This window comes from Giraffa tippelskirchi, chromosome 8 (genome assembly GCF_054371585.1).
Source record: "Giraffa tippelskirchi isolate mGirTip1 chromosome 8, T2T-mGirTip1v1.2.pri, whole genome shotgun sequence".
NCBI classification, from domain to species: domain Eukaryota; kingdom Metazoa; phylum Chordata; class Mammalia; order Artiodactyla; family Giraffidae; genus Giraffa; species Giraffa tippelskirchi.
In genome coordinates this window covers 161,314,600-161,330,173 of record NC_137282.1, presented here as the reverse complement: position 1 = coordinate 161,330,173, position 15,574 = coordinate 161,314,600, and the positions used below count along the sequence as shown (strand labels likewise).

At 44.9% G+C, this 15,574-nt stretch overlaps 1 protein-coding gene across 3 annotated transcripts in view; it reads right to left on the bottom strand.

Annotated features, from left to right (window-relative positions):
- The window catches only part of F13A1 (coagulation factor XIII A chain), a 147,508-nt gene that overhangs the window by 51,008 nt on the left and 80,926 nt on the right, over positions 1-15,574 (bottom strand). For all 3 annotated transcript variants that reach the window (XM_081523708.1, XM_081523709.1, XM_081523707.1), the window contains one exon: positions 14,355-14,493. In XM_081523708.1, coding sequence (XP_081379834.1) covers positions 14,355-14,493 — 139 coding nt within the window. The remainder of the gene's footprint in view (positions 1-14,354; positions 14,494-15,574) is intronic.

The window sequence follows — 15,574 nt, the reverse complement described above, 5'->3', positions numbered from 1 at the left end:
CACCAGATCTGGCCCTTAGCAGCTGCTCACCAGGTCCTGTTTTCTTGAAAGGCAAGAGGATCTCTCAGCAAGGCAGGCATAATTAAATCTTGGTTTGTTTTTAAGATTCACAGTTTTGTATTTTCTCAGAGCGTTTACTTGGAACCCGACTTCCCACTACATTATCGATACATGCAGTGTCCTTTTAAAGCTAAAAAGATTATAAACCTTCTCTGTGATCTAGTATCCACGTTGCCTCTTTCTAAAGAAGCCGGGTAGACGTTAAAATAAAGCCCCTGTTTTGTTGAGAACTATCTAATCTAATTGAAAAGCACTTCTTTGGGCAGATAATGATGGAAGCAAGAAGTGAGAAGCAAATTGTTTCTTTACGTCACTTCCTGTATGTTTCCTGCAGTGGCAGCTAGTAATTTCTAGAACTCCTTTCAAGGATGCTCTCAACAATGATTCGGTGGTGTAGGTGCAAAGGACGCAGAGATCTTCACCTGAAGCAGAACCTCACTAGCAAAGCAGCACCGTGCACTGCTGGAGGCTCCTGGAAGGGACCTCGCAGCATTGGTTTAGTTTATAGTTTACCCTTGGATTTGGTGAAGCCCTTTCCTTAGAACCGTGCACAGAAAATAATCATGCAGATGCAAAGACATGCACACGAGGATGCTCATCTGTCCATGATTTTTAAGAAGGAAAACCAGAAACCATCCAATATGCGATTGATTATTTTAAAATCACAAAATAGAGCAGTCTTCAGCCATAAAAATCTGATCTGTATTTATTAGGTAGGAAAATAACCAGGGCGTATCTATTTTTAAAATCACACTACAGAACACAAAGTCCAGTGTTCACTGTGGATGTGTCCGTTTGTGTGGAAGGCAGAGATGTCAACGAGCCCCACTCTTGTATGAATCCCTTCCCCTTGAATATGGGTGATGTCTATGAATCGGATGCCTTGTCACTCCTGGGATGATGTTACTTTACCTGGCAAAGAGGATTTTGCAGATGTAATTAAGCTAATTAATCTGCTGATTTAATTAAAAAGGAGATTATCACGTGGAGCTGACCTAATCATGTGAGCCTTTAAATCTGGGTCTCGAGGTCTAAGACAGAGCAAACCAGAGATCTGAAGCAGCAAATACGTTCCCCTGCTGGCCTGGAAGAAAAGAGCAGCTTCGGCGAGTTCTACAGCGGGAAGGAGCTGGATTCTTCCAGCAACCTGAGTGAACTTGGAAGAGAGCACCAGGTATCAGAGGGGCCCACAGTTACTACCTTGATCGCCATCATTTGGGACCCTAAGCAGAGGACAGCTACACTGTGCCCAAACTCCTCACCCACAGAGACTGCTAGATAATACATTTGTGCCGTTTTAGCTGCCAAGGTTCTGGTAATTTGTTATGCAACAATAAAAAATGAATACAGTGTGCAAAGGGACCTGTTAAAGAATGCTTAACAAAATGTTTCAAATATTCTGAGTAGTTAGAAAGTGGATGACTCTTATTTTTATACTTTTTTTCTGCAATGTTTGAAATTTTTGTAATAAATATATACAGAAAAAAAACATTAAGAGAAGTACATTTTATTAAAGGGGGAAGAACGCAGTTCAGAATCTGTCCTGGTTCCAACCGGCTAAGGTCACATCTAGAGTAACAAGAGCTCATGGGAGGGTGCAGAGTGGACCGAAAACACAGCTGAGACTGAGATGGGCTTCTGAGCTCTGCATGCTGTATGTTCAAATGGAGTGGATAGTTTAAGCAAGGCGTCCTTTACTGCCTTTAATTTGGCTAACTGCTTAAACATTCCACAGGGTCATCTTTTCTGCAATCTGTGCAGAAAGGTTTTCTTCCCTAAAAAGAAAGAGACGTGGGATTGCAATTCTGTTTCTGCAGCTTTATTAGGGCTCAAGGGACAGCACAAACAAGATCGAGAGAAAGCCCTGGAAGAGATGTCTTGGACCAGCTTCAAATGTAAACCAAGTATTTGAATTCATTTGAAAAATGGCTGGAGCTGGTCTGTCTTGCAAACTATTTGTGTTAACGGGGCGTACCCTCATCTTTTCCCTGGTGGCTCAGACGGTAAAGAGTCTGCCTGCAATGCCAGAGACCAAGATTCACTCCCTGGGTCAGGAAGATCCCCTGGAGGAGGGCATTGCAACCCACTCCAGTATTCTTGCCTGGAGAATTCCATGGACAGAGGAGCCTGGCGGGCTACAGTCCACGATGGGATTGCAAAGAGTCGGACACGACTGAGGGACTAACACACACACACCCCTCTCTAGCCCTGCGGGTGCACTCCTCACACAGGCAGCGGTACTGATGGCAAGAACGACTGCACGCCTTGGGCTTGCTGACATCTGGTCATTCCAATCATGAAGGCGTCGGGTGGGGGGGCTTGTGGGAGAGAAGGAGAGACAAGTCGGTGGATCCTGAGGCTTGTCTATAAGACATTCCAAAACGGAGATAAAAGTCTGGACCAAGAAAATCCTTGTCAGTTGGGAAAGGTAGTGAAGCCAGACAACAGAGGGGAGTTATTCAGAGGAAGGGGCACACTTCAGGGCTCTTCGGTGGAGCTGGGAGAACTGTGCTTCTTCAGAATGCAGCTGTTCACTGTCAGCGGATGCTGGAGTGCTAAGGCCAAGAGGGGCATTTTGAGTTTCTCTGGGGTCTTGTCCACCAAAGGCTCCCAAAGGTCCAAATGGGCGGATATCAAGCCAATATCCCCGGGAGGAACAAATCGCCCATCAAGAAAAGAGAGAAGTAATGAAGGTGTTTGTTTTTGCTTGTTATATGCAGGGAAGGAATCCTACGATGCTCATTAAGAAGCTGCAGTTTAAGCACCATCTGATGTAGCATGAAGTGAAATGAAAGTCCCTCAGTCATGTCTGACTCTTTGCGACCTGTTGGACTGCAGGATGCCAGGTTTCCCTGTCCTCCACTATCCCCTGAGAGTTTGCTCACGGGAAAAGACCCTGATGCTGGGAAAGATTGAAGGCAAAAGGAGAAGAGGGCAGCAGAAGATGAGATGGTTAGATAGCATCACCAACTCAGTGGACGTGAACTTGAACCAATCAGAACGTTGGTATGGTCTAAATGTTGGTACGGTCCTCCCAGGCCCTACTGGATAAATTCAGTTACACGTACAGTATGCTGATACTTAGCAAGTTTGTTTCTGCTTACAACTTTTCCTGGGAATGTGTTTTGCCTATGCCTTGAAAGTATATAGCCTTTCCCCTTTCTTCTCAAGATTCCAGGTATTGATATCTTGAATATTTATGGAGAGAATTTTACAGCAGCTTTATTAGCAATGATTTTTAGGACAATAGGAGATAATCATGTAAATTTATTTTTTCTCCTCTTTTGATAGTTTTCGCTCTTTTGATCATCTGTTTTATTTTTTAAATTGTGGCACCAGAAATGAAAGAGACCAAATGAAACCTCCCAAAGGTTCAGGAGGTAGATGCCACCCACTCAGGAGCCACATCTGACATCACTACTTAGCAGGAGGTCCTCTGTCATTGTGCTGAATTCCCTCTGCTGTATTTACTGTGACAATACGGCCTTGGACACCTTTATCTCTCACTTGCATAGCAAATTATCAATTAATATTCCGGCCGAAAATGGAGAAGAGATTGGATTTTGAGAATAACTTTAACATATAGAAAGCTTTTTATAATAAATTCTGACCAAGCTTATCCATAATTATTGAGAGGAATTTTAAAAAATACAGCCAACAGTCTTAGTAGTTACCAAAATTACTTTTTTCTATTATACAGCTGTTTATGAGTATGCTATACTGAAAACTCTTATTTATATGAAGTTTTTCAAGAGGTCTTATTAATTATCAAAAGAAATTAAATTCCATTCAGTATAGCTTAGGTGGTACATATTTCATTAGCTTTTAATTATTTGAAAACTGGTAACCTTTGGTCCGAGTATAAGATGACTCTCTTAAGCAGAATTTATGATTAACCAAAACATGACATTTTTCTTGTTGTGAAAGATACCTTAGCACTTTCTATGTGGTTTATCAGGTGGCTTCCATTTTCTCCTTTCGTTCTAATCTCATGAGAAGTATTTGTGATGATCTCTCATTTTTTACCTCCCAAACTCCCTCCTTGTCACTCTTACGTGGGACCTGAGTAGAACAAGTATTTGGGAGATAACTTTGGAGACATTATTGCTGTAGGACTAGGATAGAAATATGAAAGGAAGGGGAGGAGAGTCCTGTGCAGTGATTTTCAACCTTCAAAAATTAATATTCCTTCCTAGTTTTAAAACAGATGTTTCGTAACACTCCATTTATTATACTGAAACAAAGTCCACAGATTTCTATACACAATTCCTAAAAGATAATATAATGCCTTATAATGTACAGAAGACTTCATGAAATAAAAAATACATAAAATATTTTGTATTTCAGCAGATGTATGTCAGGAAGATGATATTAGATCCCAAACTATTCCTGTGCTGTGCTTAGTTGCTCAGTCATGTCTGACTCTTTGTGACCCCATGGGCTACACGCAGCCTGCCAGGCTCCTCTGTTCATGGGATTCTCCAGGCAAAAGTACTGTACGGGTTGCCATGCCCTCCTCCAAACTATTCCTACAGAATGTAAAACCCTCCAGGGTATGATACGCCCCAAATTTCTAACCACTTGTATAGTGGTTAAAAGTGTGCTCTGGAGAAAAATTCCCAGAATGGCAAGGGAAGGGCTTCCAAAAATCTACTCCTTCATGAAAATAATGAGAATCCTAACATGATCAAAACCAACTTCTCTAGAACTCTGGAAATGGACCAAAGGTTTGCAACAACATAGGGAGGATTTACTCAACAAAAACAAAAGAACCTCAGTAAAAACTGCGAGTTTTGGGGCATTTTAATTTCCCTTATTTCTACCCCTCTCTCTGTAGCTCCATGGTAGTCTTGAAAATGAACAACCTTACAACCACAGTGCCTATAAAAACGTGCAGCTTATCAAAGAACAAAGAAGAGAAAATGGACTTGGCACTCCTTAAATTTCAGCAACTGAATTATCACTATTAACCTGTTTGGGAGCCCTTTGAAAGCAATGTCTAACCAAACAGAGAATATCAATGAGGAGGTAGAAATTATGGATAGGAATCAAACAGAATTTCTGGAACTGAAAAGTATAATAGCTAGAATAAAAATTTCAGAAATTCACTGCTAAGTCGCTTCAGTCGTGTCCGACTCTGTGCCACCCCACAGACGGCAGCCCACCAGGCTCCGCCGTCCCTAGGATTCTCCAGGCAAGAACTTTGGAATGGGTTGCCATTTCCTTCTCCAATTCACTAGAAGGTCTCAAAAGCAGATTTGAGCAGGTAGAAAGAGTAAAGAAACAGTGAACTTGAAGAGAAGTTAATTGAAATGATCTAGTCTGAATAACAGAAGAAATATATGAAGAAAAATGAACAGAGCCCCAAGGCACGTGGAACACACACATAATGGGCCTCTTAGAAGGAAATGAAAGAGGGAGAAGAGGCAGAAAGAATATTTGAAAAAGTAATAGCTGAAAACTTTTCCAAATTTGATGACAGATAGTAATATACACACCTTAGAAATTAAAAGACCCAAAGAGGATAAACTCAAAGGGATATATACCTAAATGCCTCATAGTCAAACTGTCAAAAGCTGAAGACAGAGAGACAATTTGGAGTACAGCACACAAACAAAGGGGTTTATTATGTACAACGGATTATCAATGGAATTAAAAATGATTCCCAACCAGAAATCATGGAAGCTAAAGGCTGGTGACCATGGTTAAGTTACTGTGCCTCGATTTCTTCCTCTAGAAGTGAGGACAGTAATAGCCACTACCTTAATGGGTTGTCAAAAGGATTAAATGAGTTAATAGCGATACATGTCACCCACTTAGCTTAGGGCCTGGCACAAAGAAAGCGTTCCATAAGCAGGAGCTATTTTGATTTTTGGAGGTGGCAGATAAGTTTCTCAGTCCTTCCTTGGAGACTCTGGGGTGGATTCACAGCATATATTCTCAGTTCTCTAGTGACAGTCTCGTGATCTAGCTCCAGGTAATTTTCTCAGAAATAATTTGGCTGACAAGAGTGTGGTTAACTCGATAAGTTATTTGAAAATAAATATCTTTGGTAGCTGTTCAGGATTGGTAACTTGGATACATCACAAGATAATTTTGTGAACTCTAAGCATCGTAAGCAGTTTGGCTTATATTCAGAAATTTTCTTCTGTTTTTCTTGGAATTCATTTCTGGATAATTCTTTTTGCGTATCGTGATTAAAACTCAACTACAATATAACAATGTGAAAGTCCAACTAGTCAGGACACACTGAGCTTCTAAAAACAACATACAAAGTGCATCAGTCTGCAGAGATTGTCTTTTTCTTTTTTAAAAATTTGATTTTATTTTTTGGCCATGCAACATGTGAGATTTAGTTCCCCAAACAGGGGTCAAAACCAGATTTACTTAGAAAACAGAAAGAGACTCACAGACTTAGAGAGCAAATTTATGGTTGTCGGGGGGGGATGGGGGAGAGAGATAGTCAGGGAGTTTGGGATGGACAGGTACACGCTGTATTTAGAATCAATGGCCGACTAGAACCTGCTCTGCAGCACAAGGAACTCTGCTCAATGTTAGGTGGCAGCCTAGAGGGGAGCGAGGCTGGGGGAAGAACGGATACATTTATATGTATGGCTGAATTCCTTCACTGTTCACCTGAAACTATCTCAACCTTGTAAATCAGCTATACCTCAATACAAAGTAAAAAGCATTTTTTTTTTAAAGTGTATCAGTCTGAACATCAAAAATGTACCTATGATGGGTAAACCAGCATGTAAGTGTAAGACTGCAATGAGATTAGGCTCTGTGGGGTTGTGTTACATCCAGGACTGGCTCCCCAGCATGAAAGCTGCTGAATTTCTGCTCTAAAACTTGCTTAGAAAGAGATTTATTTATAGATTCGACACTATCCGTTGCAGTAGAGGTTTTTTTTTTTTTGCATTTGAAGTGAAAAACAAACAATAACAACTGTACTCTTTCCAAAAAGTAGTGGAGGAAGTTAGGATTTTTTTATTTTTTAAGAAGCAGGTGCACTGAGGCCAGCCAAAGAATTACAGACATTGTCTGTGGCATGTTTGATTTCTGTGTCTTTTCTGCTTGAGGAGCCAGTTTGCAAAGCAGCACCTACACGTGGGTGAGCGGGTCCCAGTCTGGCCTGTGCAGATGAGCAGGGTTCCTGGGGCAGAAACTACTGACCACGGGAAGAAAGGCCTGGCTGGAAGAACAGTGACATTTATTTAAAAAGTATTCATTTTGGAGCTGGGGGCAGTGGAGGTTTAATTGCTATGTCCTGTCTGAATCTTGTGACCCCATGAACAGTAGCCCACCAGGCTCTTCTGTCTATGGAATTTTCCAGGCAAGAATATTGGAGGTGACCCTATACCTCATTAAATTAGAAGTCATATGAGAAAATTAAGGCCCAGAGAATTCAAGCAACTTGCCCAAAGTCACTCAGCTAATTAGTGGCAGAGCTAATCATATTGCCTTGAGCCATGGAGAGAAAGAGAGGAAAGAGAATTACAAGAGCAGTTTGACTTGATCTGGTGTTTTCCCATGAGATCCTAAGGAAAAACAAAATAAAACTATAATTTCTTTCCACGTGATTCACTGACTAGTTCTTAGATTGTCCCAACTTTGAGCTGAAATTGATAAATACAAATTTGCTAACTCACAATTCTTTTAAAAAGTTTAATCGAGAAAGCCAGTTTCATCAAACCTACTTAATTTCAAATGAAAAGGCAATAAAGGAAAGACTCTTGCTAATGTTTTAGCATTCATCACCTTTCCAATTGTCTTTAATATCACGAGGTGCTTAAAGCTCTGAGCTATGCCATTTTCTACATCTGACAGCTGGTCAATCAGCTGGCCTCTGGGGAGCAGATGGATGGGCCACGGGCCTAGGTGAGCACACAGGAGCACAGACCTTCTCGTCACATCCCGAGGGCATGAGCAGCACGTGCTTTCACCAACCCCACCTGGAGCTCACCGTCTAGAGATGAAGACCTTCCCCCAGGAATGTGAGCAGAATGAGAAGGGACACCTGAGGCAGAGGCTTAGATGGGAGAGAAGGAGTCCCAGAGTCTAGGAAGCTGTTGACTCCAAGAGGGCCTCTGGGTGCTGGTGACTGTTGGGATCTCTGCAACTCCGAGTGCGGCGTGGGCTAGTCTTAAAGGAGCTAGCACCTGGGATTGGACAGTGCCTGGCAGCTGGAGAAACAGGAGAGGTGTTGATGGTAAGAGCAACCTGCTTCTGTTCCCAAACAGTAGTGAGTCCATCAGCCTCTCGTGAATGTGCAGCCTTGGGGGCATCAGCCCCTTCGGGAAGAGGGCAAAGCGTCAGAGGTTCTTGAGATCGTCCATGAAGGAGTGTGAGGGGCTGGATATAGGGAGAGTGAGTTTCAACCGTCAACAACCACAGTCATAATAATATAAGATGTGTGTGCGTGCGTGTTCAGTTGCTTCAGTCGTGTCTGACTTTTTGCAACCCTACGGACAGCAACCCACGAGGCTCCTCTGTCCATGGGATTCTCCAGGCAAGAAGACTGGAGTGGGTTGCCACGCCCTCCTCAGGGGGATCTTCCCAACCCAGGGATCAAACCTGTCTCTTGCGTCCCCTGCATTGCAGGCGATTCCTTTACCTACTGAGCCACCTTCCATTCCTTCCCACTTGACCTTGAAACAGATTGATCTCTGGTCGTCTCACTTCAGACCCTTAGACTTTCACCATGAGTTTCAACTGTGGGTCAAGGTCACTTTCTGGGCATTTCATCTTTGAAGAGCACGGCCGGAAGATTGCAAGGGGACAACAGCTTCGCTCACCATGTGAACACCTTCCCCTCCACCCCTGGGTTTAGGATAGAAGCCCCTTCCCTTCATCTCCAGGACTCCTGGCTCACATTGCCACCCACCTTACATTCTTATAGCGTGTACTGTATGTCGTTGTCTCGCTGGTGAACATTGGATGGAGCACCTTGAGGGCAGTGACCCGATTAACTCCCCCCTGAATCCTTAGCATCTGACATTTGGATGTATTCATGTATAATAGCATTTGTAGAATGAATTAAATGAGATTGATCAGCTAAATGAGTACTTAAAATGTTTTCCAACCAGTTCTATGCCCTGCACTGTGTTGGCAAAGCAAAAGTAAAATATAACAGAAATGGCTCCCCCGCTGAGGGCTACATTCTGATGGAGACAAGTCTAGAGGTGGGCACAGACCCTTTACCCAGAATCATCCCATATGACCACTTCCACTCCAGCAGTGGGACACTGGATCACACTTCCATTTAGAAGGAGAGGAGCCTTGTACTGAAATGCCTTTCATGAACTGTGGTGTTGGAGAAGACTCTTGAGAGTCCCTTGGACTGTAAAGAGATCCAACCAGTCCATCCTAAAGGAGATCAGTCCTGGGTGTTCATTGGAAGGACTGATGTTGAAGCTGAAACTCCAATACTTTGGTCACCTGATGCGAAGAGCTGACTCATTGGAAAAGACCCTGATGCTGGGAAAGATTGAGGGCAGGAGGAGAAGGGGACGACAGAGGATGAGATGGCTGGATGGCATCATCGACTTGATGGACATGGGTTTGGGTGGACTCAGGGAGTTAGTGATGGACAGGGAGGCCTGGCGTGCTGCAATTCATGGGATTGCAAAGAGTTGGACATGACTGAGCAACTAAACTGACTGACTGACCCTAATTAGCACCACCATCCCTTTCTTTTAAAATTGTTTCCATTTCCGATATATGTATATGTATGGCTGAGTCCCTTTGCTGTTCCCCCGAAACTACCACAACATTGTTTGTTAATCAGCTGTACCCCAAAAGAAAATAAAAAGTTTTTACAAAAGTGGCATCATGTAATTACCCCAAATCCATGAGAACTGATTGGAACCCAAACTACTATCCATTCACCTTTTACTATGTTGGAGCCCTAATTCCCATAAAAACTTGTTTCCATTTATACTGTGGCTGTGGTATGATGAGGTGAGCAAGCTGAGCTCATTCAGGATGTGGACAAATGGTCACCTTACTCCTGCCCAGCGTGAGCCCCACGTCCCTGTTCACTGCCTGGGTTGCAGCTGGACATTGCACCAGCACCTTCATTGAGCTGTCCTCGGTGATTCATGGATGCCTCCCCCCGAGGTTACACATGATTCCAAACCCATCAGCACACTGGGACAGGAGGCTTAAATCGCTCCTTCCAGGGTCTGCCACCTTGCATTGGCCCTCCCGGAATTTCATTTGCGAACCCAAGGTCCAATTACTCCGCCCAGCTGTGCCCTTGTAAGGGCCCCTCCCTCTCCTGAATCTGCAAGAAGCCTACTCTTCCCTCCGCGGGCATCAAGAGGACGTCCACTGGCGGCCAAACCGCTGTCCGTGGCAAGCTGGGGCTCTGTGGGAGGGGGGATCCACATGCAGGGAGCTAGGCTGGCAGAGCAGGAGGCCGGCGGGTGAGTGGTCAGTGCTGGGTGGTCTGTGAGGGTGAAGGAGGTAGAGCCCAGGGGGAAGCCAGACTTCAGCCCTCTTGGCTCTGAACCGCTCAGCACACCTTCACACCTGTCTTCCACTCTCCCTCCGATCCCCCGTCTGGGCGTATTTCTGCTTCGGGCATGTGGGACTCCACCGAGCCACGGAGAAGAGTCACCGAGACCCAGCTGGACAAGCTGGACACGATTCGCCACCATCAGCACCTCAGTGTTGAAGAGACGGTGGGGGCACTGAGAAAGCCAGGCAATCATTCTCATGGGTGCCTTTAGAAAGAGGGGAGCAGGGGCCACCGGGGCCACCGGTTTGCCGGGGCAAACCGGCAGTTTGTCTGAGAGGAGCCTGAGGAGGGAAGGGAGGCCGGCGGCTCCGAAGACCCCCACTAGGAAGTTCGTCAGGCCACGTGCTGCCAGCCGTGTGGCCCTGGCCTCTCGGGGGTCAGCGGGGGCCCACGGCCTCCTCCCTGCCTGGGCTCAGCCTCTGTCAGCCTTCTGCCCCCACCCCTCCCCGGCTTGCCATCCCTGCAGGCGGGCCCTGCTTCTCGCCAGTCTCAAGGGCAGGTGCCCGCCAAGCACTGCCTTCCGACCTAGCACTGGGGGGAGAACTTTAATTGCCTCATTACATTGTCATTTAATTGGTAACTACTAAGTTTAGCCACAGGCTACTGATGAGGAAGCTCAGAGAGGTGAGGCTATTTTCTCAAGGTCACACGGCCAGTGTCTGCCCAAGTCAGAGCTTGACTCAGGGATGGTTGTGATGAGCCCATGCTGGTGGACATGTCCAGGGACAGCCTCTACCAGCCTCCTCGATCAAGGAGGCTCTCAGAAATACTTCTGGCTTTCTAGAACATTTATCACTTCTAGGGTTCACTGGTATTTGTACTGAGGAGGCAGTTTCTGGCTTTCGTTTTTTTTAAAAAAACAACCCAGAGTGACAGAAATAGCAAGTCATCTTAGAACACTGGGCACCCCTCTCTTCCTGACTACTTCAGTGTGCTGAGGTCGACGGCAACATATTGCCTCCATGAAATTCCAGCTGTGCGGCTAGTAATGAACGCAGTAACAGCAACTAACATTCATTAAGCACCTGTTATGCTTGGAAATGTCATCTCCACCCTAGGGGACAAGAGAGACACAGAGAGGGTGTGCGGTGCCCAAGGTCACACAGCCTGACCCAGATCTGACCAAACCCTTTAATCTCTGTGCTCCACGATCTGGCATGTCCCGAGCTGAGTGAGCAGCAGCCGTTCAGTTAGTCAGACAGTCAGTCACCGTCCGTGAGCCAAGCAGAGGGGAGACAGGGGGACTGGGGTGGTGGTCTGCTTGTGGAGGAGGCGGGAGGGTCCCAGACCAGAGAACATGGCCCCACGGTGGTGGGATCTTCAGGGAAGACAACGAAGGAGCACAATGAAGGGGTGAGAGAGGTAGAAACTAGGAAAGGAATTCGGAGCCGAGAGCCAACAGAGGAAAGGAGGACCACGGAAAGGTCTGTCAGCTTCACGCCCTTGTATCAGTTGAACAAGGGGCGTCGTGAGGTTACTTGTTGGGGTGTCTGTGTGGATTTATGGGGGGAGGCATTTGGGTTAAAGAATTGGAAGGAATAATTCTGAACTGCAGTTGGCTACAAGGGCATTGAGTGAGTGTGTGTGTGTGTGTGTGTGTGTGTGGAGAGAGAGAGTAAGGAATAGGTAAGCAGTGCAGAATGACAAATAATTCTTTAAAAAAAATCGGCGTATGATTGCTTTACAAGGCTGTGCTCGTTTCTGCTCTACAGGAAGTGGATCAGCTCTATGTCTACCTACATCCCCTCCCTGTGGGCTTCCCACCCCTCTAGGTCCTCACAGCTCCGAGCTGAGGCCCGTGTGCTGTACAGCAGCTTCCCACAGGCTGTTGTGTTACACATGCCCCACCGGCTGTTGTGTTACACGCGCTCGTGTATATACGTCAGCGCTGCTCCCCCAGGTCGTCCCTCACCCCACGTCCATGGTCTTTCCTCCAGCGCTGTCTCTATGCTTGCTCTGCAAGTGGGTTCATCTGTACCATTTTCCTTATCTGCCATGTTTGAATGTCACAGCAGCTTCGGGGATGGCTATTTGGGTCTTTTTTTTTTTTTTTTTGTCATTCCATATACACACAGGGCTGCTCTACCGGGATTCCAAGGGCTTAAATGGTGCTTTCAATTGCCGTTCAGTTTACAGAGGTGAGGTTTTGTCTTGCCTATAGTCTCCAGCTTGTCATTTCTCAGCTCACTCCCTTCAAGTGAACTGCAGTGTTTTTTTATTCATATGAGCATTTTGCCACTAGTTCAGCAATTTCCTTCTTTTCTCATTCTCAAATGAGCGTTTACTGGGACTGCTGAGTGAATTCTGCCCCTGCATCTGTGCTCCATTCCTGTGACATGGGGGAGTTAAGACACTTCTAACTTTTAATTTCTTCTAAAATGAGCTTCCAACTTCCTCCCATGCCCACTCGGATGTTTTCACCGCTGACAGTGTTTTAGCTTTATTACTTATAAAGAACAGCTCTAGGAGACATCTTTTTGGCTTGGAAATTCCACTGAATTCATGCCTGGCAGTTTCCTTCCATACAGACCTTTGTGAATACCCTTTACATCTGGATTCTTGGGATTTCCCCCCTCATCTTTTTAGAATACTGTTTTGGAGTGAATGGGTCCCCATGGATAAAGGAAATTTCTTTGGAATCCTAAACTCCTTGCAGCCAGCTTATGATACGGCTGTTCAGGGCAGTGAAAAAAACATAGGGCTGGTATTTCGTAATAATTCTGACTTTATTTCTACTTCTATCTCTGAATGAAAGATGAGGTCACAGATCAGGAGAACCACATCTTTACATCCAAAGGGCAATCCTATTTACATTGCAAAGGCCAAAGACAAAAAGGTTGCGGTTAAGGGTCAGATGTTCTTGGTTTTATTCTTGGCTTACCAGATGTGTGACCTTGAGAAAAGTATTTTAACCTCTCTGCGCCTCAGTTTGCTCAGCTGTAAATGGAATGGTAATAAACTCCTATCTGATTAAACTTAAAAGGGTTAGATAAGATCATGTACACACAGAGACTGGTACACAGTAAGTGCTTAATAAACGTTGGCTCTATTACTCTTACAGTAGAGAATACATGGCTTCTGTGTCTCTGCTGTTCACCGTAATAGTCATGTACTAAGCTAGAGCTGTGGTTCTGGAGAAGACTCTGAGAGCCCCTTGGACTGCAAGGAGATCCAACCAGTCCATCCTAAAGGAAATCAACCCTGAATATTCACTGGAAGGACTAATGCTGAAGCTGAAGCTCCAATACTTTGGCCACCTAATGAGAAGAACTGACTCATTGGAAAAGACCCTGATGCTGGGAAAGATCGAAGGCAACAGGAGAAGGGGACGACAGAGGATGAGAGGGTTAGATAGCATCATCGACTTGATGGACACGAGTTTGAGCAAACTCCGAGATAGTGAAGGACAGGGCAGCCTGGTGTGCTGGGGTTGCAAAGAGTTGGACACAACTCAGTGATTGAACAGCAACAACAACAAAAGCTAGAGAAGAACGGGTATAGGCTCTAGCCACTAAATCTGTGGCCTTTTCCAGGAGTTGCTGTTGTAATGGGGTGATCGATCTTTATTACTAGAAGCCCAAACTGCTGTTCAGTAACATTTTTCATTCATTAGCTAAAAACAATCTCTGACAATCAGACATTTGTGCCTATGGTATTGACTAGTTCTTAAAATAGAACAGAAAGAAACATGAGACTGACTCTGTCTGGTGGTAAGTGTGTTATGCACTTCAATTTGATATCAGCCAGTGCGCTTGTAAATCAAACTCACCACACTGAATCCTTGGTGAGTTTGGAGTTCACGTTCCCGTCTTCTTCCAAGAAAATGTCCATTTGCAAGTTGGCATCATTGTCATGGGCTGAGAAATAGTTGGTGACGATTCTCGCTGGTATCCCCAGGCATCGCAAAACTGCAGGAAAGAGGGACAGACCACAATTAAACAGATCACCAAGATCTAATAAACACAGAGGGAGCAATCCCTTCTCAGAAGGGACTTTCTTCTTGACCAACATGGACACGTTGTTCTCAGGTGTCCAAAGCCAAAAGGGGCCTGTCGTCAAGGATCAGGGAAGCAGACAGAAGCCTTTCTGCTGGACCAGTGGGCGTCAAATGATACCAGTGGGAATGGGATCCCAGTAGCAGGGTGCCAATTGTTTAGTTGCTAATCACATGATCATCAAAGTAGGATTATTTTAGTCTAGCTAATGGCCTGTGTTTCTGAAAATAAAAATTAAAAAACCCCAGCTAATAGGAAATCAGGAATTTACCAAGCAGACCCTCCGTGTGGTTTGTTTTCCTGGGTGGAACTTGCTTTTGTGACACTTGGTGGAGAGTGACACCGCAGATTCATTTTAATTGTTAGATAATAAATTACCTGGATGCATCTCTTGCCATATGTACCTATTGATCAAACTTAATCCAAATGCCCTTCCTGGCTCCCAGGACGCCAGACATCAGTGCTCATTGAAAATAATTCAGCTGACAATTTTAAGATTAATGACTTGCCTTTTTTTCCCCCTCTCAGAATTGTTTAGCATTTTTAACCAAAGACGATCCACCCACTTCAATAGAACAACCTTGGAAGTCCAAACATGAGTCTGGTAGAGATTCAAGGGTCCTCATTAAATGACTTAATCTTCACACGCCAAATGACGCTGATGGCAACCACCACCTGCCTCCCACTTCCATCTTCGTCTCTGGATTTACAACCCTGACACACACCACAGTTTTACCAACAAAATGATTGGTACTCTAGCTCTATTTCTAGCTTAGCACCAACTCACATAATTGCAGAGTGAGATTTATCCCAGAGTCTGCTGAGCTCATAATTTTAAGCCAGATGCAGCTTGACATGGGGCACTAAGACCTCCTCCCCTCCAAATTCCCCTTTCAGGTTTATCCTCATGGTGGTATCCCTACATTGGGCCTCTGCATTATCACCAGAGTCAGTTTTCAGGAATAGACCTGATGATCCTTTTATACAGAAGGCA